At 42.2% G+C, this 25,583-nt stretch overlaps 1 protein-coding gene across 10 annotated transcripts in view; it reads right to left on the reverse strand.

The window, feature by feature from the left end:
• The window catches only part of MTCL1 (microtubule crosslinking factor 1), a 120,063-nt gene that overhangs the window by 92,891 nt on the left and 1,589 nt on the right, over positions 1-25,583 (reverse strand). For all 10 annotated transcript variants that reach the window (XM_027576622.2, XM_027576617.2, XM_027576618.2 and 7 more), the window contains exons 2-3: positions 16,735-16,959; positions 14,987-15,145 (exon numbers count right to left, since the gene is read on the reverse strand). In XM_027576622.2, the coding sequence (XP_027432423.1) occupies positions 14,987-15,145; positions 16,735-16,959 (384 nt within the window). The remainder of the gene's footprint in view (positions 1-14,986; positions 15,146-16,734; positions 16,960-25,583) is intronic.

Genomic DNA, 25,583 nt, shown 5'->3' on the forward strand with positions numbered 1-25,583 from the left:
CCGACTCTTCAGAATGAAGTAATAAATACAAATACGTGCTTGATAAATAAACATTGTTTTGTCTAGGCAATCATCTCACATCAGCATCTAAAATCGAACAGCAACCCAGTTCAAATGCCAACCACCTGATGAACACACCCCACATTTTCCACATTCCCTCATTCCAGTAAAATGACTGTGGGTCATGAGAAAGAGCACCTGCGATGTTGGGGAACAAATGAGAACCCAGCCTCCCACATGAACGTTCTTTCAGTAAAAAGATTAACCAATCTGCACAAATAAACCATGAGGGAAAGTGCCCCGGGAGAGCTTAGGGTCTCTCCTTTCTCCGAGGCTCATCCTTAGGTCAGAAAGCAAACACTGCTGGAGCAACTGCTCAAAGGCAAGACATTCTGTGTGCTTGTGTAACTATATATAGGTATCACTTGGTGCCTTTTCAATGCTGAGTAATTTTTGATTACTAGGGGGAAAAATGAAAACTGCTTATTTGGCTCATAATCATACCACTCAGTGTATGATGACTCTCACTTGAGTCAGAGAAATACCCAAAAAGTATACTCAGGAAACAGATACTACCATGTAGTATTTTCTAAGCATTTCTATTTCTCTGACTCTTGACTCTGCATTTGAAGACAAGTTACCTAAAGTATATCACATCAATAACACGACTTATAGCACGTAAATATGACAGACTCAAGTATCAACTGTAAACTTTGAAAAGAGAAGTATTTTTTATTTATTCCCATAGCACAAACTTGATGCAATTAACATTCTACTGAAGTCAGAAATAGGTGCTCTGTCTCTACTTTGATTATTTTTTTTTAAAGATTTTATTTATTTGTTTGTCAGAGGGAGACACAACGAGAGAGGGAACACAAGCAGGGGGAGTGGGAGAGGGAGAAGCAGGCTTCCCGCCAAGCAAGGAGCCTGATGCGGGGCTCGATCCAAGGACCCTGGGATCATGACCTGAGCCGAAGGCAGATGCTTAATGGCTGAGCCACCCAGGTGCCCCTCTACTTTGATTATTTTTAAAGACAAGCAAAGTGAACACAGTGTCTGTTTCACTGCAACTCACAAGTTCTAGTCTAATTGCTTACACAGCAGGAGGTAACATGTTTCTGCCATACACCCCACATTATCAAAGGTTCCCGTCTGCCAAGAAAGGTGGTGTTGAGGAAAGAGGAGAAAGAGCTGGGTCTTAAATCTCTGTGGCTTGCAAACCAAAGGCCGCTCACACAGCCTGGCTGCTTCTGACGTAGCCATGCCAGGGGGGCCATCCTCTGCCTGAAAGGCCAGCTGAGCACCCCCAGTGCCTGCGGATGACCCGCTGAGGAAACAGCTACAGAGGAGTCCACTCAGCTCAAAGGGGACAACTGGGTGTGGTACGATCCCAGCGATGGACACCCTGAGCCTGCCTGAATACGCAGGGAGCTGACAGAAAACAGCTTTCCTTATCACTAACCAAACAGGGTGATTTCATGACCCACACAGGGTCATTATCAAAATTCTTGATCTGGAGTGGAATTACTGGTTTGTATTCACTGTCCTGAGGTAAACATTTATGGGAAATTTCTCACCAAGGAGATCTGTAAATATGTTATGGCTCTTTCTCAAGGAGAAATAAAGATGATGAAACTTTCACTCATTCAACAAATATTTACTGAATGCTTGATAAGGGCAGGGATGTGCAGACATACATCTGCATCCTATAAGGCAGAGATCGGGGTGTTCTGAAATGCCACTGAGGGGTCCAATGAGACTCAAACTGCTGGTTGGAGCAGACACAGCAGTTTCAAGATTTATACTGCTAAGTCATCCAGGCTGTACTGGCAGAGATCAATGGAACAGAGAACCCAGAAGCAGACCTACACATATACGTCCGACTGAGTTTTGACAAGGTGCAAAGTAATTCAATGGAGGAAAGACAGCCTTTTCAACAAATGGTGCTGGAGCAATTAGACATCCGTAGGTTAAAAAAAAAAAAAAAAGAAAAGAAAAAAAGAAAAAAAAAATGAACTTGACCTAAGTCTCATGCCTTACACAAAAATGAATTCAACATGGACCATGGACAAGGATGTAGGGAAAGGAGAACCCTCTTATACTGTTGGTGGGAATGCAAACTGGTGCAACAACTCTGGAAAACTATGGAGGTTCCTCAAAGAGTTAAAAATAGAGCTACCCCCCAGCAATCACATTACTGGGTATTATCCAAAGGACACAAAAACACTGATTTGACGGGGCACATGTACCCCAATGTTTATAGCAGCATTATCAAACATAGCCAAACCATGGGAAGAGCCCAAATGTCCAGTGACTGATGAATGGATAAAGAAGATATGGCGTATATATACGATGGGATATTACTCAACCATCAAAAAGAATGAAATCTTGCCATTTGTGATGGAACTGGAGGGTGTTATGCTAGGCGAAAAAGTCAGTCAAAGACAAATACCACCTGATTTCACTCATATGTGGAATTTAACAAAGAAGACAGCTGAACATATGGGAGGGGGGAAAGTAAAAACAGAGAGAGGGAAACAAACCATAACAGACTCTTAACTACAGAGAACAAATGGGGAGGGTTGCTGGAGGGGAGCTGGGGAGGGGATGGGTTAAATGGTGATGGGTATAAGGACAGCACTTGTGATCAGCCCTGGGTGTGATATGTAAGGGATGAATCACTGAATGCTATTCATATATTAACTAGAATTATAAAAAAGAATGGACCATGGATTTAAACGTAAAATAGAAAACATTTTCAAAAACAGAAGAAAATATTCAGAATCTAGGGCTAAGCAAAGACCATACCATAAAAGGAAACATTTATAAATTGAACTTCATCAAAATTAAAAACATTTGCCGAGAGGAAGAAAGACCCCACTGAAAGGATAAAAGACAGGCTTGGAGTGAGAGAAAATACTTGCAAATAATATATTCAACAAAGGACTAGTATCTAGAATACAGAACAAACTCTGAAAACTCAACAGTAGTTTAAAAACAAACAAACAAGCAATCCAGTTAGGAAATGGGCAAAAAACATAAAGAGACGTTTCACCAAAGAGGAAATACACATGGCAAATATCACAGGAAAATATGTCCAACATCATTAGCCATTAGGGAAATGCAAATGAAAGCCACAATGAGGGGTGTCTGGCTGGCTGTCAATGGAGCGTGTGACTCTTGATCTCAGAGTTGTAAGTTCGAGCCCCCTGCTGGGTGTAGAGATAACTTAAAATCTTAAAAAAAATAATAATAATAAAATAAAACTACAATGAGGTATCACTTATCAGAATAACTAAAATAAAAAAACAGTGACAACACCAAATGCTGGTGAGGATGCTGAGAAACTGGAGCACTCTCTCGTTGCTGGTAGCAATGTTAAATGGTATAGCCACTCTGGAAAACAGTTTGGCACTTTCTTTAAAAAATTAGATATGCAACTACTATACTACGCAGGAAATGACGTCCCAGACATTTATCCCAGAGAAATGAAGCCTTATGTTCCTACAAAAACCTGCACACAAATGTTCACAGCAACTCTATTTGTAAAAGCCCCAAACTGGAAACAACCTGAATGTCCTGCATCTAACGAGTAGGTGAATGACTAAACACTACGGGACATGTGTGCCTTGGAACACGACTCAGCAGGAAGAGGACACCAACTATGGATATGCACAACCACCTGGATGAATCTCTGGAGAATGCTAAAGAGTGAAAAAAGTCAATGATTCCATTTATATAACAGTCTTGGAATGACAAAATTATCGAAACGGAGAACATGGCTGTTCTATGGGTATGGGTATGGAGTGGGGACAGGAGGGAAGTGGGTGTGGCCATTAAAGGTCACCGTGAGGGATCCTTGTGGTGATGGAATTGTTCCACAGCTTGACTGAATCAATGTGGCTATCCTAGTTCTGGTACCATACTAGAGTTTACCCCTGGGAGAAACGAGGGAAGCGGTACATGAGACCTCCCCCTTATTATTTCTTACAACTGCCTCCAAGTTTACAAGTATCTCAAAACAAAAAGTTTAATTAAAAATAAAAAATACTATGCTAAAAATACTATACCAAGAAGTATATAGGGTGTGCTTCCAATTTCATATGAAAAATGAGCTGTATCTCTGGGACGTTAGCATGATGGAAACTTTTTCCCTCTACTTTTCGACCATTCTCTAGCAACCATGTAATGGTTTAATCATATGAAAATGTTTGTTCAGAGGTCAGAAAAATGTTATAGAAGGCTTCAAGGAGGAGGGGGCATTTCTGGGAGAATCTTTAAGAATGGGCAACATTTCACAGGCATCTTGGAACAATCCTGGGGACAGAACGGCAGGGACCACAGGGCAGGATGAGAGGGAGAGGGCCACGGAAGGCCCCATGGCAGTGAGGGGTAAGACAAGCTGAGAGGCCTGCGCTCACTCTCTTCAAAGGTAAATTCTGCTCTTCTTCCTATAATTTTCTCAGTAGAGATGAAAGAAGCAGCTTAATAAATACTTCTAAAAGTAGAAATTAATTTTATATGAAAGCATTAATGGGTCAAAGAAAGACACAGGTGCCCTTCCTCACCAACCCATTGGAGCAGGGAACCTAGGACTGCTCTCTCTTCCAGCAGCTTCCCCTGAAGACCACAGTCAAGCTGGCCCCACAAGTGCTTACCTCCTGCCCTGACCTGGGAACCCTCCTCTTCCTCCTGGGCCTACAGAGAAGGGAGGAGGTGGGGCTAGAGTTAAGGTCCTAAGGAAAGGAGTGGAGGAGGGTTTCTGGGAGTCAGGAGACCCGGGGTAGCCGCCATTCACAATCTACCCAGACCTTGATTTCCTCCTGTAGGTAATGGGGAGGTTGGCTAACTCATCGCCAGGATTCTTCTGGCTCTGACGCTCAGTCAGCCTGAGGTCCCCAGGCCTGGGTCTGGCCATGCATGCCAGATCCCAGGAGAGCCGCCAAACTCAGTTACTCCCTCCGAAGTCCTGCCTGTGTCCTCACCACCATTTTCTTTCTTTTGCAATATAAGAGCCACACTATGTGGAAGTAATATAGCCCTTTGACAACAAAACTTAACAAAATAGCATAACCCAAGACACAAAAGCATTTCAGAAACTCGAACCTGGGCAAGCCCCACATCTGTCTTGGAGCCTCCACCACAGCTCACCGCGAGGAAGTAAATGTGCCTGCCCAGATAGTGCACGAGACAGTGCCCATGGAAGACAGCATGCGGACCACTGTGAAGTGGGTCACAGGACTTTTACTAGCCTTCTAGAAGACCTTTGTATGATTCTGTCTTGATTTTGACAAGAAATCGCTCCAAGGGCACCCGTTCTGAGTGACCAGAACAGATTGTGATCGGCTCTCCTGTGCCTTCCTGATAACAGCGTGAAATTAGCCATTAGTACTATTTATCATTGTTTAACTGAACACACATCCCCTTTCTTCCCAGACGCCCAAACTGTTCCATTTACAGCTTAAGCATTCAAAATTATTTATGCCAAATCTTCCTACAGTTGCTGCCCTCTTACTAATCCTCCCCAGCCTGTGATATCTGGATTTTCCGGCCTGGTATTTATTCCCCTTCAATTGGAGTTGAGGGGGCTCTACTCTAATCCTATCCCTGTCTCCTGGTCTGATGAGAACCTACAAAAGGCCATTTCCCTCCAGACTCCTGTGCAGACACAGATACATACGTGTGCGCACGCGCGCACACACACACACACCAGACTCTACTTGTGTTTTAGTGCTTGGGAAGAAGACTTAACCAGACACCCTGATTCTTCCTGCTCCCACTCTCATCCCATTTCACCTCATTATTAACTCAGCAGGCCAGCTAACTGGGATATCATTCAGGGTACTGCATTTCTCTCCACTTCCTGTTCTCTAGTTAGAGTCACCCTGCCCCCCTAACTCATGAGACCAGCAAATGGAACCAGATGCTACTTATTCCTCCCGAGGTATCTTGGAGAGCCTGCCAAGCTAACACAAAGAATGCCTGCCTGTATTCTGCAGGCCCTGCCAGCCGGCAGTCCACCACTGACTGGACCAGAAACAAGGCCCTGACTGACTGCACAGCAGCTGCCAACAACCTGGTCAGGGTCCAAGGAGATGCCCTGGCATGGGGCCTCTGCCCAAAGATGCTTTACACTGGCTCACTCAAGCATATCTTCTTCTTATAAGGAGGACCATGAAGTCTGGAAACACAGATAATGTTTTATTAAACGATAGCGTAATAGCAATAAATCATTTATTATGTTTATACACCTATGCTTCCAGACTTTATGGCCTTCTGAGAGTTTGAATGCAGTGAATGACAGAGAGAAAAGTCCTTACCCACTGGTTGAGAAAAAAGCAGAAAGACTATCTTAGTCTGTTCAGGCTGCTAGAACACAAATACTATGGACTGGGTGACTTCAAGGACAAACATTTATTTCCCACAGTTCTGAAGGCTGGGAAACCTAAGATCACAGTGCTGGCAGATTGGGTGTCTAGTGAGAAGCCACTTCCTGGTTCATCGAGGGCCATCTTTTCACTGTGTCCTCACCTGGTGGAAGGGGCAAGGGAGCTCTGGGCTCTCTTTGAAAAGGGCACTAATCCCATCCACAAGGGCTCCATCTTCATAATCCAATCACTTCCCAAAGGATCCACCACCTCATTCCATCCTAGTGGGAACTAGGACTTAACAAATGAATTGGCAGGGGGCTGGGGATATAAACATTCAGTCTCTAGCAAATACCTACAGAGAATATAGGCAAGTAGAAGCCATGATGTAACAGAATCCATGAGTTCAAAAAAAGCCCTGCGGCAAATGGGAACTGGTGCGTAGCAGGGTAGAGGGAAATGAACAGAGAGAGGCGGGGACATAAGTGCTGAGTCATGAAATGGAAGACCACCGGGGTTACTCATGGCACTCCAGAGCGCTACTGGAAAGCTTCCGCTGAACTCTGAAGGGTTACATCCTGTTTTAGCAACACAGCACACTGAGCTATCTTGCGCCTTCCCCCAACAGCTAGAAATGCTAAAGAAAACATAAAAAGCAGAAATTTATACACAGCTGACTGACACATTCACAAAAGGAAAATTCCCTAGTATCAGAAATGCACAGGATTAAGGGGGTAGAGAGCAGCAGGAACTGGTAGAAGTTCTCTTACCCAGAAATAGGCACTCTAGCCAGGAGCATGAGAAGAATCTTCGATAAATGCACCCAGACAACCCACTGAAGGGATGCATTGAAAGTAAACTAAAAATCACCTGGAAAGGGGGAGAGTAATAACCTTCTGCTCAGGATACTGGGTGATGACCAAAAAAAAAAATCTCCCTTGAAGTATAAAAATATTTAGATGTATGCCACATACAAGTTTGATATCCCATTGACACACACCCTTTGGCACACAACTCCACAAGCCCAAAATTAACAAGTGTATTTATTTGGACCAATAATACTATTGAAGCATTTGGAAAAGACCAACGCAAAATCTCGCTAAAAGGACATTTCTACAAAACTTCATGGAATTCCCACTAAGAAATGAGTTCTGCGAGCTCATAAAAAAAGTCCACCTTAGGTGAGAGACAGCAGATCTGAAAAATAGAGGGATTGGTAACACCTAAGAACTCAAGAAAATGGAACAAACTGAAAGAGGCTGTGATTTTTAAATGTTTCAAAATTTGAGGAAGAAATATCATAAGGAAAAAAGAAACTTATGAAACAGAACAAGCAAATTTTTAAAAATTCATTTCATTGAAATGAAAACTTAGTGGATGAATAAAACAGTAATTCTTTTGTAAAGAAGAGAATTCATAACTTGGACAAGAAATGAAGTAATTATTCAAAATAAAGCCCAGTGGGGTACCTGGGTGGCTCAGTCAGTTGAATATCCAACTCTTGGTTTCTGCTCAGGTCATGATCTCATAGCCTGGGATTGAGCCCTATCTTGGACTCTGCTCAGTGGGAGGTCTGCTTGAAATTTCTCCCTCTGCCTGCACCCCACTCCCTCATGTGCACAAGCATGCTTGCACGTGCACGTGCTCTCTCTCTGTCTCTGTAAAATAAATAAATAAATCTTTAAAAAATACATATAGCACAGAGAGATAAGAAGATTTAAAAAAGAAGGACAATTAAACGAGATGGTGGCTGGAATAAGAATGGCCAACAGAAGTTCCTACATAAGACTAATAGGAATTCAAGAAATGATACAGAAAATGGGGGAAGAAACACTATTTAAAGACATAATTTCACTACTGAACATTATTCAAAGAGTGAGAATTTTCCAGATGTCATGAAAGACATAAACAGATTGACAATTAATGTTGCCTAAAATATAAAAATAAATCTAGATACATCTGGTTGAAACTATAGAATACCAAACACAAAAAGAAAAGCATAAAAGTAACCAGGAAGTAAAGACAGATCATCTACAAAAATGAGAATTATCTGACAGCAGACCTCTTGATAGCAAAATAGAACCAGAAGATAATAAAAAATATTATCTTTGAAGTGTTAGGATCCCATGCCCAACTAAATATCTTTCAAGACTGAGGATGACATAACAGAATTTTTAGAATACCATTTACTGAAAGAAAACACTCAAGGATATGTTAATAGATCAGGAAGAAGAAAACTGAACTTGGAAGGAGTAACACTAAAAAGCAATGATAACATTAGAAAATATGTAAATGAATCTAAATAAGCATTAACTGTTAAATTAGCCAACTTTTGGGGGGAGGATGGTTTTAAAAAGATAAAACTAAAATGATACTACATAATGATTGGAGCTGATTGGAGTTGAAGCTTTCTAAGATGCTTATATTACTAAGGAGAAGAATGGGGATAATGATTAGTTTTAGATATTAAGTCAAACAGGCATGTTAAATAAGAGTAATTTTTAAAACAGTAATAGAAATTCCTAACGAAGCAAAAGAATATGAGAATTGAAAATTCAAAGAGAAATCAACGTAAAATAATACAAAAAAGAAATGAAGAAAAGGCATGGAGTTTACAAACATAAAATACAGTGACAGAAATAAATTCAAACACATCAATAACCATAATAAATGTAAATGGGTTAAATTCACAAGTTTTTTTTAAAAAAGGTATTATCAGATTCCATTTTTAAAAAGATAGCTATAGACCAGTCACAAGAAATACACCTAAAATATAATGACACAGAAAAATGAAAACTAATGGAAGCACAGAAAAGCTATACCAGGCAAATTAAAAAAAAAAAAATACGTTAGAATAAAGAGGTCATTATCAAATGATAAAGGGAACAATTCATCACCAAAAAACAGTTCTAAAAAGCAGTTCTAAATCTGTATGCATTTATATTCAAAATATATAAGCAAAATTTGACAGATTACAAGAGAATACAAATACAAAATTATAACAGGTGATTTTAACATACCTTTATCCAAAACAGATATATTTAGGAGACAAAACAAAACTATAAAGGATTTTAAAAATTTGAACAACACAATTAACAAATGATCTAAAAAATCTTTTTCCAAATTGCAGCAATCTACCAATGGACTGTAAATCAAACATATAACTACCATTTAAAAAAACAGAACTGGGGGCGCCTGGGTGGCTCAGTCGTTAAGCATCTGCTTTCGGCTCAGGTCATGATCCCAGGATCCTGGGATTGAGCCCTGCATCGGGCTCCCTGCTCAGTGGGAAGCCTGTTCTCCCTCTCCCACTCCCCCTGCTTGTGTTCCCTCTCTCGCTGTGTCGCTCTCTGTCAAAAAAAATAAATAAATAAAATCTTTAAAAATAAATAAATAAACAGAACTGAACAGAATTGAAAATATCAAAATGCGTCCCATATGGCAAAGATAGGCATTATTCTGTGAAACCTTTATGTTTGTATTTCGAGTGATGATACAAAATGTACTGCTTGCTGTGAGTTAAAGTTTGAAAGTCTTCAATCTAATGGATTTAAAGTCTTCACCCCAAAACTGGAGCATATGCTTTCCTCTCAAGCACTCAGGAAATATTTACAAAATCTGAACCATTTACTAGCCACAGAAGTCTCAACCAAACCCAGAGAATCAATATCACATCCTGAACGGTGCTGAAAGATGGCCCACAAGAGCTATCTGGCTGCTAATTGGTTCCCTGTGGCTTCATTCAACAATCCCTAGTAGGGTGGATGGGTACAAGGGGGTAAGGGCAATCAAAGGATACAAATTTCCAGTTATAATAAAATAAGTAAGTCCTGGGATGTAATGTATAGCCTAATGACCATAGTTAACAATACTGTAGTGCATATTTTGAAAGTCACTAAGAGAGTAGATCTTAGAAGTTCTCATCACAAGAAAAAAAATTTTTGGACCCATGTGTTTAACAAGGAATGTTAACCAGTTATTGTAGTGATCATTTTGCAATATATACAAATATTGAACCATTACACCTGAAACTAATATGTTATGTGTCAATTACACATAGAAAAAAAGAAAAAAAAGCCCAGTTCCCTGGAATGATCTGGAACATGTCTCTGTCCCTTGCAAGTGCCAACTAACTTGGTCAGTTATTATTGTGTCTAACATGTATAAGTACTCAAAAATTTGGGTAGAATGAAAAACTCCTCAGTGGAAGCAATCTTTAAGAAGCTGAAACTAAGCTAAGATTAACCATTTTCAACCTGTCGAGATATTTCGTCATAGAGTTGAGTACTAGAAGAAATATACCCCTCAAAAGGCAAAAACATTTTGAGCTTGCATGAATGGCAGGGTGTACAGGTGTTGGGTGCAAGGACCATGATGCGAATAGGCACAAGGAAGCAGGCAGGCAAGCTGGCTAGCCAGGAGGGGTAATTCCAGATAGTTTCATATTGCCAACCCTCTTCAATCGTCTTATCTATCAACAGAGACAGTGACTTTCTAAGACCCACTCGGTTCAATCGGGACCAGAGGGCACGGATTCTTCTCATCTTGCTCTGCTGCCTTTTATTTCACTCCAGGGTCTGCAGCGGTGGGGTGGGGAACCCAGCTGGGAGACAGGGATGGTCCCCGGCAGGAAGGGTCCTCTATGTCACGCTAGAGAGTTAGACAACTGGGAGCCAGGGCAAGTTCATGTGTTTAAGCAGAGAGTCCCATTGTCAGCGTTGGGGGAGTGTCGAAGATAAAACAGAGAAGGGAAGGACCAGAAGTAGCATATGTCTTTAATGGGTTGACGGCATAGAGTCAGCTCTCAAATATTCACTTGAGAGAAGAGTGGTCAAAGTACGGGTAGAAGAGAGAATCTAAAAATGTTTATTTGAGGTGAAAACTGACCATCTTAAAGTGTGCAACACAGAGGCATTTAGTACATTCACAGGGTTGTGCAGCCATCACCTCTATCTGGTTTAAAACCTTTTCATCACTCCAGAAGCAGACCCCATACCCATTAAGCAGTCCTCTCTTCTCCCCAGCTCCTGGAAACCACTCATCTGTTTTCTGTCTGTGGATTTACCTATTCTGAATACTTCTGGTAAATGGAATTGTGCTGTATGTCCAGCTTCTTTTCCTTGGTCTATTTTCGTGGTCCATCCATGGTACAACATGTATCAGTGAGAGAGAAAAATGGAATCTTGCCATTTGCATCAATGTGGATGGAACTAAAGCATATGATGCTAAGCGAAATAAGTCAATCAAAGAAAGGCAATTATCATATGATCTCACTGATATGTGTGGAATTTAAGAAACAAAGCAGAGGATCATAGGGGAAGGGAGGAAAAAATAAAACAAGATGAAATCAGAGAGGGAGACAAACCATAAGAGACTCTTAATCATAGGAAACAAACTGAGGGTTGCTGGAAGGGAGGGGGATGGGGGGATGGAGTAACTGGGTGATGGGCATTAAGGAGGGCATGTGATGGAATGAGCATTGGGTATTATATAAGACTGATGAATCACAGAACTGTACCTCTGAAACCAATAATATATTATATGTTAGTTAATTGAATTTAAATTTAAAAATGTTAAAAAAAAATCATGTTTTCAGAGGCGCCTAGGAGGCTCAGTTGGTTAAGCGTCTGCCTTTGGCTTAGGTCATGATTTCAGGGTCCTGGGATCCAGCCCGGCATGGGGCTCCATATTCAGTGGGGAGCCTGTTTCTTCCTGTGACCCTCCCCCTGACTTGTGTTCTCTCTCTTGCTCTGCTCTCTCTCTTTCAAATAAATAAATAAATAATCTTTAAAAAAAGAAAATTCCTAAGACTGCAAAAGCAGAAGACCAGAATCTGAAGGCAATCTCAGTATGAGCAGTAAGAGAGGTCAGGGTAACCACCATTGCTCGAGCCTGAGGGACTAGCATCCGTAGCATCGTGAAAACAAATAGGAAAGACAGAGAAGATTCAGGTAGGGCCAAGGGTGACAAGTCTGTTTCTGGACTCTCTGAGTTTGAAGTGCTACGGGAAATCCATCTTGGAGAAGTCCACCAGGCAGCTGCAGAGTCTGCAGCTCTGGAGAGAAGCCACCAGGCAGCTACAGGGCTGAGGAGGCACGGAGATGCGCTGTTTTACTGTCCTCCAAGGCTCAGGGGGCCACAGTCTTCTGCAACTACTTGTGTCATTCAGAGACACATGCGACGCATGAACTCTCCTTGCCTTTTCCGGAATGTGACTCATCCGATTACAAAACTTCAGAGGTGAACAATAACGAGCCAGACTCAAGATAGAGCAAATATTATCCTCACCCTAGAGCAAAGCTCATAGCACGTTCTGTTCTGGCTTCGGTAAAAAGAATCCATTCACGGAGCCCACAGCCGGCACTTACCAATAAGTATCTCCTCTACCACCTCTGAACCTTGGATCGCCTGGTTCCATCGTTCTCTGCTTCCAGTACAGTCCAAAGTATCTACCTTCCGCAGACTCCTGTCAGTTTTATGATTCATTTAGAATCATGAAGTTTGGTGCAAATATGTAGCCCCCCCTAGTCTGACTGCAACTCTCCAGGTAAAATACTGACTGCAGCCCAGCTGAGTAATCCCTGTGAGTGATTCTAACCCATAAAGGCAGGGAGAGCCTGACCCTGCCACCTTCTCTGTGTACATCCAACCTCAGCCAACATCACAATTCTCTGAAGATCCTTGCCTCACCTCTACCTGGCATTGAATGTCAGTAATCATTTCCCTCCCTGAGGAGCTATTTGTGACCTGATGCCAAGTCCTACACAAATCCAGTTCCACGGGGGCAAGACGAACTTTGTTTGCTTTGAATATATTTATTTACTTATGTGTATATATAATTTAAATATCTATATGTAGGCATATACACATATAACATTTACAAAATATACTCCTAAGATGTTTTCTGTACCCTCAAGGTCAGGCTCAAACTGGAAATTCTGAGAAAAGAAACCATTATGGCAAACTTTCTAGCAAACTTAGATCAAAGGAGAAAGAAGGAAGTAAAAAACTAGCATCTCCAAATGCAGAGGAAAGAGACCCATAAGGACAGGAGAAACCGCCCCCAGTCCCCGGGGTAAGTACACACGTAAGTTAAGGAGCAAGGGTTACCCACGATGAAAGAACATGCTGTGAAGCTCACCAAGTCCCCAGGCAAGCTGTGGTCACCACAGCTCCACATTCTCGCCCTTCATTCACTCCCTCACCCTGCACGTCCCTGACGACGCCTAAGTGCCAGGCACTGTTCTAGGCACCGAGACCCCACAGTGAACTACACAGACACACCCTCTTCCCACAGAGCTCAGGTCCTAGAGGCACATTAGTGAAGGCGACAAAGAAATAAAACCCGTGGCAATTTCAGACAAGTGCTGACAATATACAAGTAATTCACCAAAATCCATAGTGTGTCAGACGGGAAGGTAGACAGGGATGGCCAGGGTGGAGGCAGGGACAACTTGAATGTGTAAGTGGGGGGGCCAGGTGGCTGAGGTGAGATGTCAGCAGGGACCTGAAGGCGAGGGACTGAGTCCCAGGGCTGTGGATCTCTGGAAAAAGAATGTCAGAGCCCCCCAACCTCAAGAACATCAGGGCATCTGAGTGGCTGTGAGGGGGCAGGGGTGGAAACAGAGGTAGCGACACCAGCTCCTTTGCTGTGATTTATTTGTTTTGCCAGCCATGTGTCAAATGGAGTTGTAAACAACTTGGGAGCAGAGCCTGTGCTGCCATGTGCACATCTGCATCCCCAGTGCATGGTACAGAGCCTGAATTAAGTGTGGGCAGGCGCATGGCTGGATGGATGAGGAGTAACTGGGTGAATCGGGAAACTTGGCCAAAGGGAAAATGCACTAAGTGAGGCCGTTAGCAGGTAATAATGCTGGCTTTAGCCATCACCGTAAAGGCCTAACCAATAGCTTTTAACTCCATCAATATGCAGGATATTTTCCAAGAAAATATACAGCTTTAATCTTATAACGGAAGTCAACAACAAAACAGCTTTTGCGTTACTGTATGCAAAGGGGAATATATATATATATATTTACATATATATATATATATATATTCATTTTCTAGACCGCTTTGCTAGAATACATTCACTCCCTCAAATAAAAAGAAAAGCCCTATATTTAAACCATGGTACCTGAATTATAGATATAGGTGGCTTATTATTTGTTTACACAGCTTTAATAGACAACCATAACACATTTTCCAGCTCATAGGAACAGGAGACTCAAGGAAAAAGCTACTGCTTAATTTTGTATTCTAGTAATAATATTCTCCACTTCGACCCATAAAAGGAATTAATGGCCAGCTCATCTGAATGGAAATGATAAAAAAGTAGTTTTAGATCACGGTTCACCAAGCCTTTTCTGTAGAGGGTCAGACAGCAAATATTTTAGGCTTTGCAAGCAACATATACTCATTGTCACATAGTCTTCTTTGCTTTTTTAGGTTTATTTTTGTGTGGTTGTTGTTGTTTTATAATGCTACGAAAAATGTAAAAACCATTCTTACTTTCTGGGCCCTACAAATAAACCATAGTTCACCAAATGGGACACTTGGAGTCCCAAGCCCCTAACAATTAAACCCAAGAAAGAAATCTGCATATATCTTGGGATTACCTCTTTCAGTCTCTCCAGCTCATTCTGGAGGGCTTGTTTGGATATTTCCACTTCAATCATCTGCTGTCGGAGACTTTCGTTTTCATCCTCAGCTTTAGCACGCTTTTCCTCCACAGTTTCAAGTTCATGATGCAATCTGACAGACACATCTTTGGCTACCTGTATCAACCAACAGAGATAGTCATCAGGACGTAAAGCTTTCTGTGTGCTCAGGGCACATTCAAACAACTTCAGAGGCAGAATCATTAAGTGATAGGATATCACAGTAAAGGGCAAAGACCCTGGCAATATTAACAAGCCTATCTTTAAAGGAGGAGGTATCAGTTTCATACATGAAATCCACATTATGAGCGAGGATATGACCTTTATCTGGATTAAAAGGCTACTGCGGATAGCTCTACCTCGTTATAGAGTATCACCAAGAATGCCAATTCTGCTCACGCACACATGCTTTAATGATAAATTAGAAATAATAACAATAACTACTAATCAATCAATAAACATTTCTGTTCCCTAAGGCAATACTAAAACTACCCGCAAAAAAAAAAAAAAAAAAAAAACAAGATAATCCTGTAAATTAGGTGGTCAAGTTTTAAATTGTCTACTGTGGTAAAATATCTGAATGTTAAAAGCAGTTAAACGTTTTTACCTTCTAAAGGGAAACAAGAAAAGAGATTTTGCAAGAGAAATATAAATCACCCTTACATCCCACTGAATGACATTTTGTTAGCGGTTTATAGATTTGATAGAATTACAAAGATTCTTTCCCTGTTATCATAATGAAAGGCGAAATGAGATTTCATAAGTACTCCCATAATAAGGACTTTATGCATAATTCATCTTTTGATAAATGATTTGATGATCAGGGCATGAGAGAAGCCATGCTACCCATGGAGAGATCAAATGGTATGATGTCTGGAATTCCTTCACCTCATTCCCACCTCTGCCAATGGTTTTCAAAAACACCTTAGACATTTAGCTTCAGACAGTCAGTTATGATCCTATTTCTCCTTCAGTTAAATCAAAACACCATCCTTGGGTTATGGTCATTTCAGGTGTTCTGCATTCTAGAAACTTAAGTAACAATAAAAACATTAAGTGATTATAGTCAACCTTTATGAGTGGTCTTTGACTATCATTGAATTGATAATCAATAGATTTTTAAAAATATTCCAGATCTTTAGAAGACGTTTCTGTACAATTCTACCCAACTGTCAGACCAAGTGGCAGATATCTTTTTTTAATTTATTTTTTTAAAGATTTTATTTATTTGAGATAGAGAGCAAGAGAGGCAGAGCATGAGCAGGGGCAGGCACAGAGGCAGAGGGAGAAGCAGGCTCCCCACTGAGCAAGGAGCCCTTTGCAGGACTTGATCCCAGGACCCTGAGATCATGACCTGAGCCGAAGACAGACGCTTAACTGACTGAGCCACCCAGGTGCCCCAATTCTCTTTTTTTAAATTGTAGATCCCTTACTACGATTTCTTTTCTTTTCCTTAGGTTTTAAGATTCCAGTTCATACGACAGGTTTAAATCTTGGGCTGTCAAAGCCATATGACTACACATAACCTATACACCATAAGGTGAATGAAGAACGTGTATGCTGAAATCAGTTGAGAAAGAGAGAACTACTACTAGAATGGCAGGACCGTGGGTAGGTGGGTCCGAAAGCTGCGGGCCTCAGCCCTGCAATCCTGCCCCCTGCGGCCCCTTCTGGGAATGAGCACTCCATCAGTCCTGCTCACTCACCTTTAAGTCCTGTTCCAGACTCCGGATGAGCTCGCCATCTACCTGACCAGTCTCAGCCACTTTCAGGCTCTTCTGCTCGGCTTTCCTGAGGCGGTACTGCAGGATTCGGCAGTTTTTATGAGCGCGGTCCAGCTCTCGCCGAAGCTCCTGCAGCTGGTAAACATCTTCCTCTAAGTAACTGTCTCTCATCTCCTCCATTTCAGCGCGGAGTTCATCCAGTTCATCCTACACAAGCCAGATGGAGCAGACTTATAAGCCAGGTCCGCTGGGACAAGGATGGGTCCACCCCAGCTCTGCAATACTGGACGTTAACCACCTGTGCACTTACCCTGCGGCTGATGGGCACACCTGTGTCAGAGGACACAGGGACCTCTGGAAAGGGACACACGAGACAATATCCTCAGATGTCTGTTCAAATCTCATGGATCCAGAAACTCAATACCAGGAGGGATTATTCACTACAGCCTGCCAGCATTTATTCTATTCCCAATATTTTCTTACATACTCAGAATCACAAATAAAATCAGCTCTGCAGATAACTAAACCTTTAGATTCAAACCAAACACTGACCTAAACCTTATCTCCAGGGCACAGTCTCGGGACAAAGAGGAGTTGCACAGAGCCCTGCCTTCGAAGGACATAAACTTTAATGGGATCATAACTGAACCGCCCTGGAATTATGACACACCTGCAAATGTCCCTAAAACTCGGTTCCACCATACAAGTCTCAGCACTGACTATGTGACTCACGATTCCAAAGATATAACTTTTGCATTATCTCAAATCCACATTGGGTTTGGTTTTTTTCCATTCACTTGGCCTTCATTTCCCATCTCCACTTTACTCTGGCATCAGCATGAAGAGACTGTGGGTACAGGAAAAACCCAGGAATTGTCCTTGCTCCCCCTTCTCCCCTCCCATTCCACATCCAAACCAGTGCTGTCAGCCCAAGAGCAACATACATGTGGGGCACTCTCTCCCCAGTGGCTGCACACCACAGCTAGTCCCCGCCTTCATCTGTCCCGAGGGAGCAGGGGCACACACAGGCAAGTTGTGTGGGGCTTCCCTGCTTCCCCTTTAGCCAGTTCTCCACCCAGAGTTATCCTTTACTATGGAACTCAGACCACGCCCCTCAGACCTTCCAGGGGCTTCCCGATGCCCTGAGAAAATTCTTCAAAGTCTTCCCCAGGGCCTATGAGCTAGCCCCTTCTTCCCTGCCATACTGCTGGTCTCACGGGATCTGGATTGCTGAAGGCCTTCCCACCTGTTCTACCCTCTCCTTAAAATGTTCCTCTCCAACTTTTACAGAGTTCATTGTCACATCATCTGGAAGGCAGACACACAGCACCTTCCCTGACCACCCATCCCCCCAACCCCACCGTCTCTAATTCTTCCTGCCCTGCTCTGTTTTCTTCCCACCTCTTTATCACCAGCTACTAGTTATTTGTGCTTCTTCCTATTCTTGTCTGTCACCCATACTGAAATGTGAGTGGCAGCTCCCCTGCACTCACAGCGCCCAGAGTGGTGTGAGCCACACAGCAGGCCCTCAATAAGCATTGGTGGGATGAACACACACGAACATTGGTCAATCCCAACAAAGACCAAATTGTAAAGACAACCAAAATCAAACACAAATGCACCTTTGTTTTGTTCCAGTCTTGTAACCTAATTACAAAGAATTCTTCCCAAACCCACAGATGTAGCTGCAATATGCGAGACATAAACCCCATTGAAGTATTACAAAAGATTTTAACAAGGAGTAATTTGGAAGGTGGAAGATTAAGAAAAGCATTCTAGGCATTTTCTTGATTAGTTTGATCACGATGGTTTAAATGTCTCCAGACTAGGATACATTCAGTCATTCCTTTTTGTTTTGTTCAATTAACAGTGAGGGTCAAGGAAAAAAACTCTCCACGATGTGGACACCCTAAGTTGTCAGCTCTCATCCTGCTACTCAGTTTGTTCCTGATTCTCTCCACTCTCACTAATCCTGCATTTGTTCTTAAAAGCAGGGATTTACTTATAATAAAGAACGACAGCTTCCCAACATCAAAGCCTCAGGTAGATAAGAAATTGACCAGAAGGGAATCTCCTGAAGAGTAATTTAACCTGGAAAAGTTTAAGTGTAACAAATAAATCTTCCACCTTCAGATTTTGTACTCTTTATGGAAAAGTACAAATTGGCACAGACAGTTGCCCAGCCAACCTCAACCATATGCAGTGGTCCACTGGAAGGAGCACAGATGTAGTAGCATCTCATTCCCCCAAACCACAGCCTGTAGCTTCTCCCCAATCTGTCCACACTACCCTAACGAAGAGAATGGCCTACTCAACTGACCTTGACTCCAAATGGAGCCTGTCTGAATGGACTGCCAAGAGGAAGGAATGTTAAAGAAGAAAAGCTTTACCATGCCCCAGTAGTAAATTGATATAAAGTGGTTTTTTTCTCGGCTTCTGAATGTTCTTACAAAATTTCTATAGCAGCGGTCACAACCTCATTAAAAATATAAGATGTTCTACTGTGTCTTAAGAAAAAGGTAAATCTTAACATTGAAAAGTGTTGTGAAGTATAAGCAAGTTTTGTTTCTTTCCTGTTTTCCTTCATGGAGAGCTCTTCCTATACATCTTGCTCCTAGTAGGAAAATTCGCTGCGACTGGGAGTTCACAGACCAAGCGTGGAAGCCAATCAGTTGAACATATGTGAATAGGATGGACAGGCTGGGCTCTTCAGGGAATGAGAGAACGCAGCTCTTTCAGCACGGTCTTTGCCAACATCAGCAAAGAGTAAGTTGGCAGACTGATGCCAGATCCCTACGCTGAGGCTGTGATGCTGTGTGGGAGCCATGCCCCTGACCCGCCCCATGCTGGGGGAGACCAGCTGCAGACTGCAAGCTTTAACACAGGCCTTGTGGGTGTCAATCTTCTGGTAAAGATTAGGTAATTAATCCCGAAGCTTCAAAATCAAGGTCAAGTTTCTCTTGGGTTCTACCTGTATATATGATGGGTCTTTCAGAAAGAGCCTATTCTCTACTTGTGTCTGAGTACAGTTAAAAGGTAACTGTTTCATTGTATAACTAACACACAGTTCGATACAAGCAATAATCATGACATGTATACGTATACATATAAATATATAGTAACTGTGGCCATTCTGTTCATGGAAGGAATTGTCTGTGATTGCTTTTCCTTCTAGAAAGCTTTTCCTTCTAGAAAGTCATTAATGCCTGGAATTACCTGTTACTCAAACAAGTTTTCAAAGTGCAAAAAAGCCATAAGAAAACATAAAATACAACTTTTGGGTATAAAACTGTTCTCTAGCTTTCAGATTTTGTACCAGGAGGACCCTCATGGACCCAAATATCAAATGCTGGATATGCTCTATAGATGCGTAAACAACTACGCAAGCTAAAAGAAAAAAGTGTGTAAGGGCTAGATGAACCGGCACCTCCAAATCATTCAGTAGGCCAAATGTAAGCACCTCATATTTTTTGGCATAAATAATCACCAACATTAGTTGCACTGAAAGGAAAATTAGGCAGAGACTATAATTGCATGTATTTGAATCATTGCTTTTATAAGTCATATTTTATCTAAATTTGTAGAACAGAAGATATCTGATTCAGCACTTTACTTTCATTACTAACCCTATTCTCACCCTGCCAGGAACATATTGCCCATTTCATAGAAAAGGAGAGCAAACCCACGCTGGTTAGCATGTCCAAAGCCTCCACAGCTAATAAATAGAAGCTAGACTGCACACCCACGTGCTCTTTCCAGTAAATACTATAAACTATTTGCAACAATCAAGACAAATGAAACAATAATAAGCCTTAAATCATGCTTTTAAAAGCCCACCATAGGTATGACATAATAATGCAAGTTAACATTTTTAGATCTTGACAACTGTCAATGTGTGAGCATACCCATTTTCTCAACTGGCCCTCAGAAAAACACTGCTATATGCAGCGAAGATATTAATACTCCCATTTTAAAAATGATGAAATCGAGATTCTAAACATTTAAATGGCTTTTCAACACTAGTCTGGTGCAGAGATGGGACCAAGGTCAGTGTTTCAACTCTTTTCATAGAGCCTTGAAAAAAAGCAGCTTTCAGGTTCAGCGAAAAGAAGTTATAAGAATAGCAAATTATAAACCATGTAAGCTGGCAGCAGACATTTGAAAAGCAAAAACTGCAATTATTCAGATTAGGGTCATGATGGATAGTGGTTTTCAGGCTACCACTACGTTAATTTTTCTGACAGCATGCTCTAATTTAGAATACATTGTATTAGAGAACCTTAAAAATGTCTGCTTTTTAAACGTTTAAGAAAACCAAATCAAGCAGAACGTACAATGTTTCTGGCAAATATAATTTTAGACATAGTAAGTAAAAGTAGAAAATTGCTGTTGTTTTTTTTATACACAGAAACTAGTAGGAAACTCAGTGTATGCCGCTTGCTTTAGTGTTTATTTAGCTTGAAATGTTCTCAATGTTTAGCTTTCCTAGGGAGCCTCTTTTCATTTTAGGTGAAAGGGCCGTAATGAACACCTCTGCACTAGCCTATGTACAGATGGTCTTAATCAACAGTTTTATGTAGAATTAACATCAGGTCTGCTGCGTACTTCACTGTTAAGATCATTACCTCACTGAAAAGCTAATTTAGTTTTAATTAAATCTATTTTTCAAATTTCGTTTATAAAATGAAATCTTGAAGGAGTGTGAAACTCCCAAACTACTCCCCTTTGCCTGCAGATAACAGATCGAGCCTTATTATATACATCAAATTACAGAAATAATGAGGTACCATGTGTGCACTAGAGTAAACCAAGATTAAAATGAAGCGTTTCAATGCAAACTTCCACGAAAACAGTTTCACCCACAAGTAAAAAATAAAAACAGAATCCACCATATCTTAATTTAAGGGATGCAAACTCTTGATCATACTGCGATAGCTGTATTCAAATCTTAATCTCCTTCAAGCAACCTGAAATCAATAACTAGTTCTACATTAATATTTTAATAACCCTTCTTTAAATAGATCCCAATTTGGACAGGGGAGCAGTCATCTGGCTACTGTTGCAATAATTCCATCTTCTGGGAGTTGCAGACAGAAAGATCCTCTGCTGTAATATACAAATAATCCACCTCATTTCCCTCCAGACAATGAAAATGTTCTCTGCACAGTCCCAGCTATAGATAAGAAGGCACAGGGGCTGCTAACCATTGTTTACCAAGTGACAGTTCACCCAGCAGCTGATGGGCTCTCTTTGCCCTGGTCTACATTATCTCACCACCTAAGATTATTATAGCCACTCTTTCGCAAGCTGAATAAAGAATGGGTGTGGAAAGTGGAATGTCAGGAAAGAACAGGACCACTGTCCACTTTAACCCTTCCAAAAGAAAGGCAGAGGAGAGGAAGATCTCGACACTTTAGCTGTTCAGAACTGTTTAATCTTGCCTCAGTGTCCCCGCTCCGGGCCACACTGAGCACCTGGAATCCACAGGGCCAAATTTAACAGAACCATTTCAGAGCTTGAAACTTAAAAGACTATGCAGGTGAGAAACAGGGTGGTAAGGCTGGATCAGTGGTGATACACTGCAACCTATAAAACCCCAAATGACCCTACCAATAATCTCCCTTAGGAAATCACTCCTCTCAAATGATCGGATGTTGCCTGCCCTAGTAGCTAGCAGGGACTTTTGTTTGAAACAAAAATAATTCTTATGAAATCACTGAGAAAGCAGAGCAAAAAAAAAAAAAAAAAAAGCAGCCCTTCCCCCACACCAACCCGCGCCCATCCTGCAGGACACTGGGGCTTAGGAGAACACTATCTGGACACAAGTGGAGGGGACATTGTGAGCACGTCACCAGGAAACTGAACGGCATTTTCAAAATAGGCCAATAAACTCAAAGTGATTAAATCCTCCTGAAAAGCCGGTGGAAACAGAGGACATAATTAATATGTTCACGATGAGCACTAAGCCTGGTCTGATTGTCTCAGAGCACTCGAGCAAAACCCGGTGGTGGCAGGCAGGCAGGGAACACACCCACAGCATTTTGTCGATGCACTCGTCACTGAGAAACGTGCCTGGGTTCGGTTTGAAAAAGAAGCAAAGGCCTCTGGACAACTGAACTCAACCGCTCACCTGAATGTCTGAAGATTTCCAGATATATTTAAGTTCATCAGGGGTAATGGGACACGACTGCTTTTCTGACTGTGTTTTCACACATAAAGCCAGCTGCCTGGACTGAATAATTGTGCTACCTTGGTGCCCTTTGATGAAGATAGAAGTAGAAAGAGAAAGCAGGGTCAGGGATGCCCCAGACAGCCCCATGCAGCACAACTAACATCTGTTAGAAAATACAGCAGACCGGCTAAAAACCAAGAGAATTCCACTTGAATTTCTCGATCAGTAAGACATCCCCCTATGGCTTTGCAGGTCTTATGTAGCTGCTTGATTACCCTTTGGTCATTCCAGCTCAGGAAGGGTGACAGTCTTGCACAGTAATGGTGACAGAACTGACTTGGGAAAGAAGGGGACACTTAACATGGTCACAATCCTCCAGAATATACCAAAGTAAAATTTCTGGGTCAAGGCTCTTCTTGTTAGGTAACATCTGAATAGAGGAATGCTCTGTCTAATCATGAGAGCCCTGTGCAACATTCCCTAGGAAAGCAGTAGGTCAAGGATGAGTTTTAACCGCCATGAGAAAAAAGTACCAGTGAGCAACGAGAGCATTAAAAAGATAAGTTTTGATTTATAATGTGCACGCTCTACACACCCTGTGCCAAGGCATGCCACCCGCCTCTACCCCTTGAGATCACTCGTGATCACAGCCCCATTTTGCACCAGTGGGCATGCTCACTGACCTTAATCTGCCAGGACTGCTGTGTTTTCTCCCGAATTGAACGACTGTAACTTAAGCTCCTGAATAACCAAACACATAACTTACACATACATCTGTGTGCAGACTTTTGGTTTCCTAGCTTCCTTCTGAGCTCCTCTACCTCCTTCTCCCTCCTGCTGTCAGAGGACACGCTGGGAGATGCACTCAGGCAGAGAGAATGGTTGGCCACGACACTTTCTCCACAGGAACCAGCAACCCTACATTTCCCACAAATTAAGCATCGTCAGTGGGATTTATTTGACCATCTGTACATAGGCTAGTGGAGAGGTGTTCATTACGGCCCTTCCACCTAAAACGAAAAAAGGCTCCCTAGGAAAGCTAAACATTGAGAACATTTCAAGCTAAATAAACAACACTAAAGCAAGTGGCGTACACTGAGAAAAGCAGCCTGCTGCGGTGAGAAAAGCAAAAGGTCTGGAGCTGGGAAAAGAGAAGCTGCACCTCCTACTTGCTATACGGCCTTGGGCGAGTCATGTAAGGTTTCTGGGCTTTCAGCATCCTTGTCTGTGAAACTTGGGGTTATGATAAAAATGACCACAATTATACCCTATGTTGTTGTGAAGACTCACTGAAATACCAAATACACGAGATCAGACTCCAGGGTCAGACAGCTAGTTCGTTCACTGAGAATGGACCAATGTGAAAGGATAAAGCAAAAAAACAGTTACCTAGGAATGAATTCTGAAATGACTGTTGAGCTGCCTACCTTAAGATCAAAGACGCAATGGGAAACTTCTTTTACAGAACGCTCAATTTCCTGTTGTTTAGCAGGTCGTGTTGTGGATAAACCTCATTTAATCAGAAACACTGTGAGTCAGGGATCTTGCTAAGAGCTGGCGCTATAACCCAACGAGATCATCTTTCTGGCCCTTAGGGAGTTTACATTTGTTGAAGATCTACAAAAGTGTTGATTTCAAGATGGAGTCACATACAACATCACTGGTCTTTCTCTTCAGCACCTTTGAAAATCACTCTGTTGTCTATTACATAAGAGGGGGTGACACAAGCAAATGTACTGCTTGAAACATCTTACTCCAAACTCCCAGTCTGTTCTCACGTCTCCTTCTCTGCCTCACTGCGACCTCTTTGCAGGCAAAACAACTACTGGGCTCAGTTGGGGAGAGCAGCTCCTGATAAGAGGTGCAGGTTTAGAATACTCAGCCGTAAACCTATTCTGATGTCAGTCTGAACTGCACACTTTACCACCTTAAATAAGCCCAGGCCCTTGGTCCCCCTGGCCAAAAACGGCCTTATTTGGGTAGGTTCAGCATTTGCTGAAAAAAAAAGTACAAATGACATAACCTAGATAAAGGAAGGCCATCCGCTGGTTTGGGCGGAGATATATATTAGAATCTTAACAGAAACATGAAAAGATTCATACCACTGTAGTAATTTACTAACTTGAAAACTGTAATAAAGCATCTGCCCCCAAATCAATTCCCCCGTATTTTCTCTCAAGTCACTTGAATTGTCTTGACACCCCCCCCCCCCAACACACACACTAAGTCCTCTGTTCTGCAGGGCCAAGCTGCCCTCCTCCTGGGAGAAAAGATGGAAGTCAGACTGAGGGACCCAAAGCTAAGAGGACCGACAGGAGGTCTTCACTAGCAGGACCTCACAAGAAACAGAGACAGGGCGGCAGAGGTTGCAATTCCCTCGAAAGTGCTCGGGAATCAAGCGGCCTCTCCTGACAAGGAAAACCATCTTGTGGACACCTACAAAGAACAGGCCGGCCAAGCCCACCAAACCCCATGCCTCAAACCGGGCCACACTCATGGGACCCCTGAGCTTAAGGTTTATCACTGAAAACACGGAGGCCCCCCAGAGAGAAAGAGGGGGCCTCACTTTGTATAAATGCAGGAAAAGCATCTGGCACATCCACAGCCTGACCCACAGCAGGCTCCACAACCTACACACACCTGCACTGGGCAGGGCCCA

This window comes from Zalophus californianus, chromosome 14 (assembly GCF_009762305.2).
Source record: "Zalophus californianus isolate mZalCal1 chromosome 14, mZalCal1.pri.v2, whole genome shotgun sequence".
NCBI classification, from domain to species: Eukaryota; Metazoa; Chordata; class Mammalia; order Carnivora; family Otariidae; genus Zalophus; species Zalophus californianus.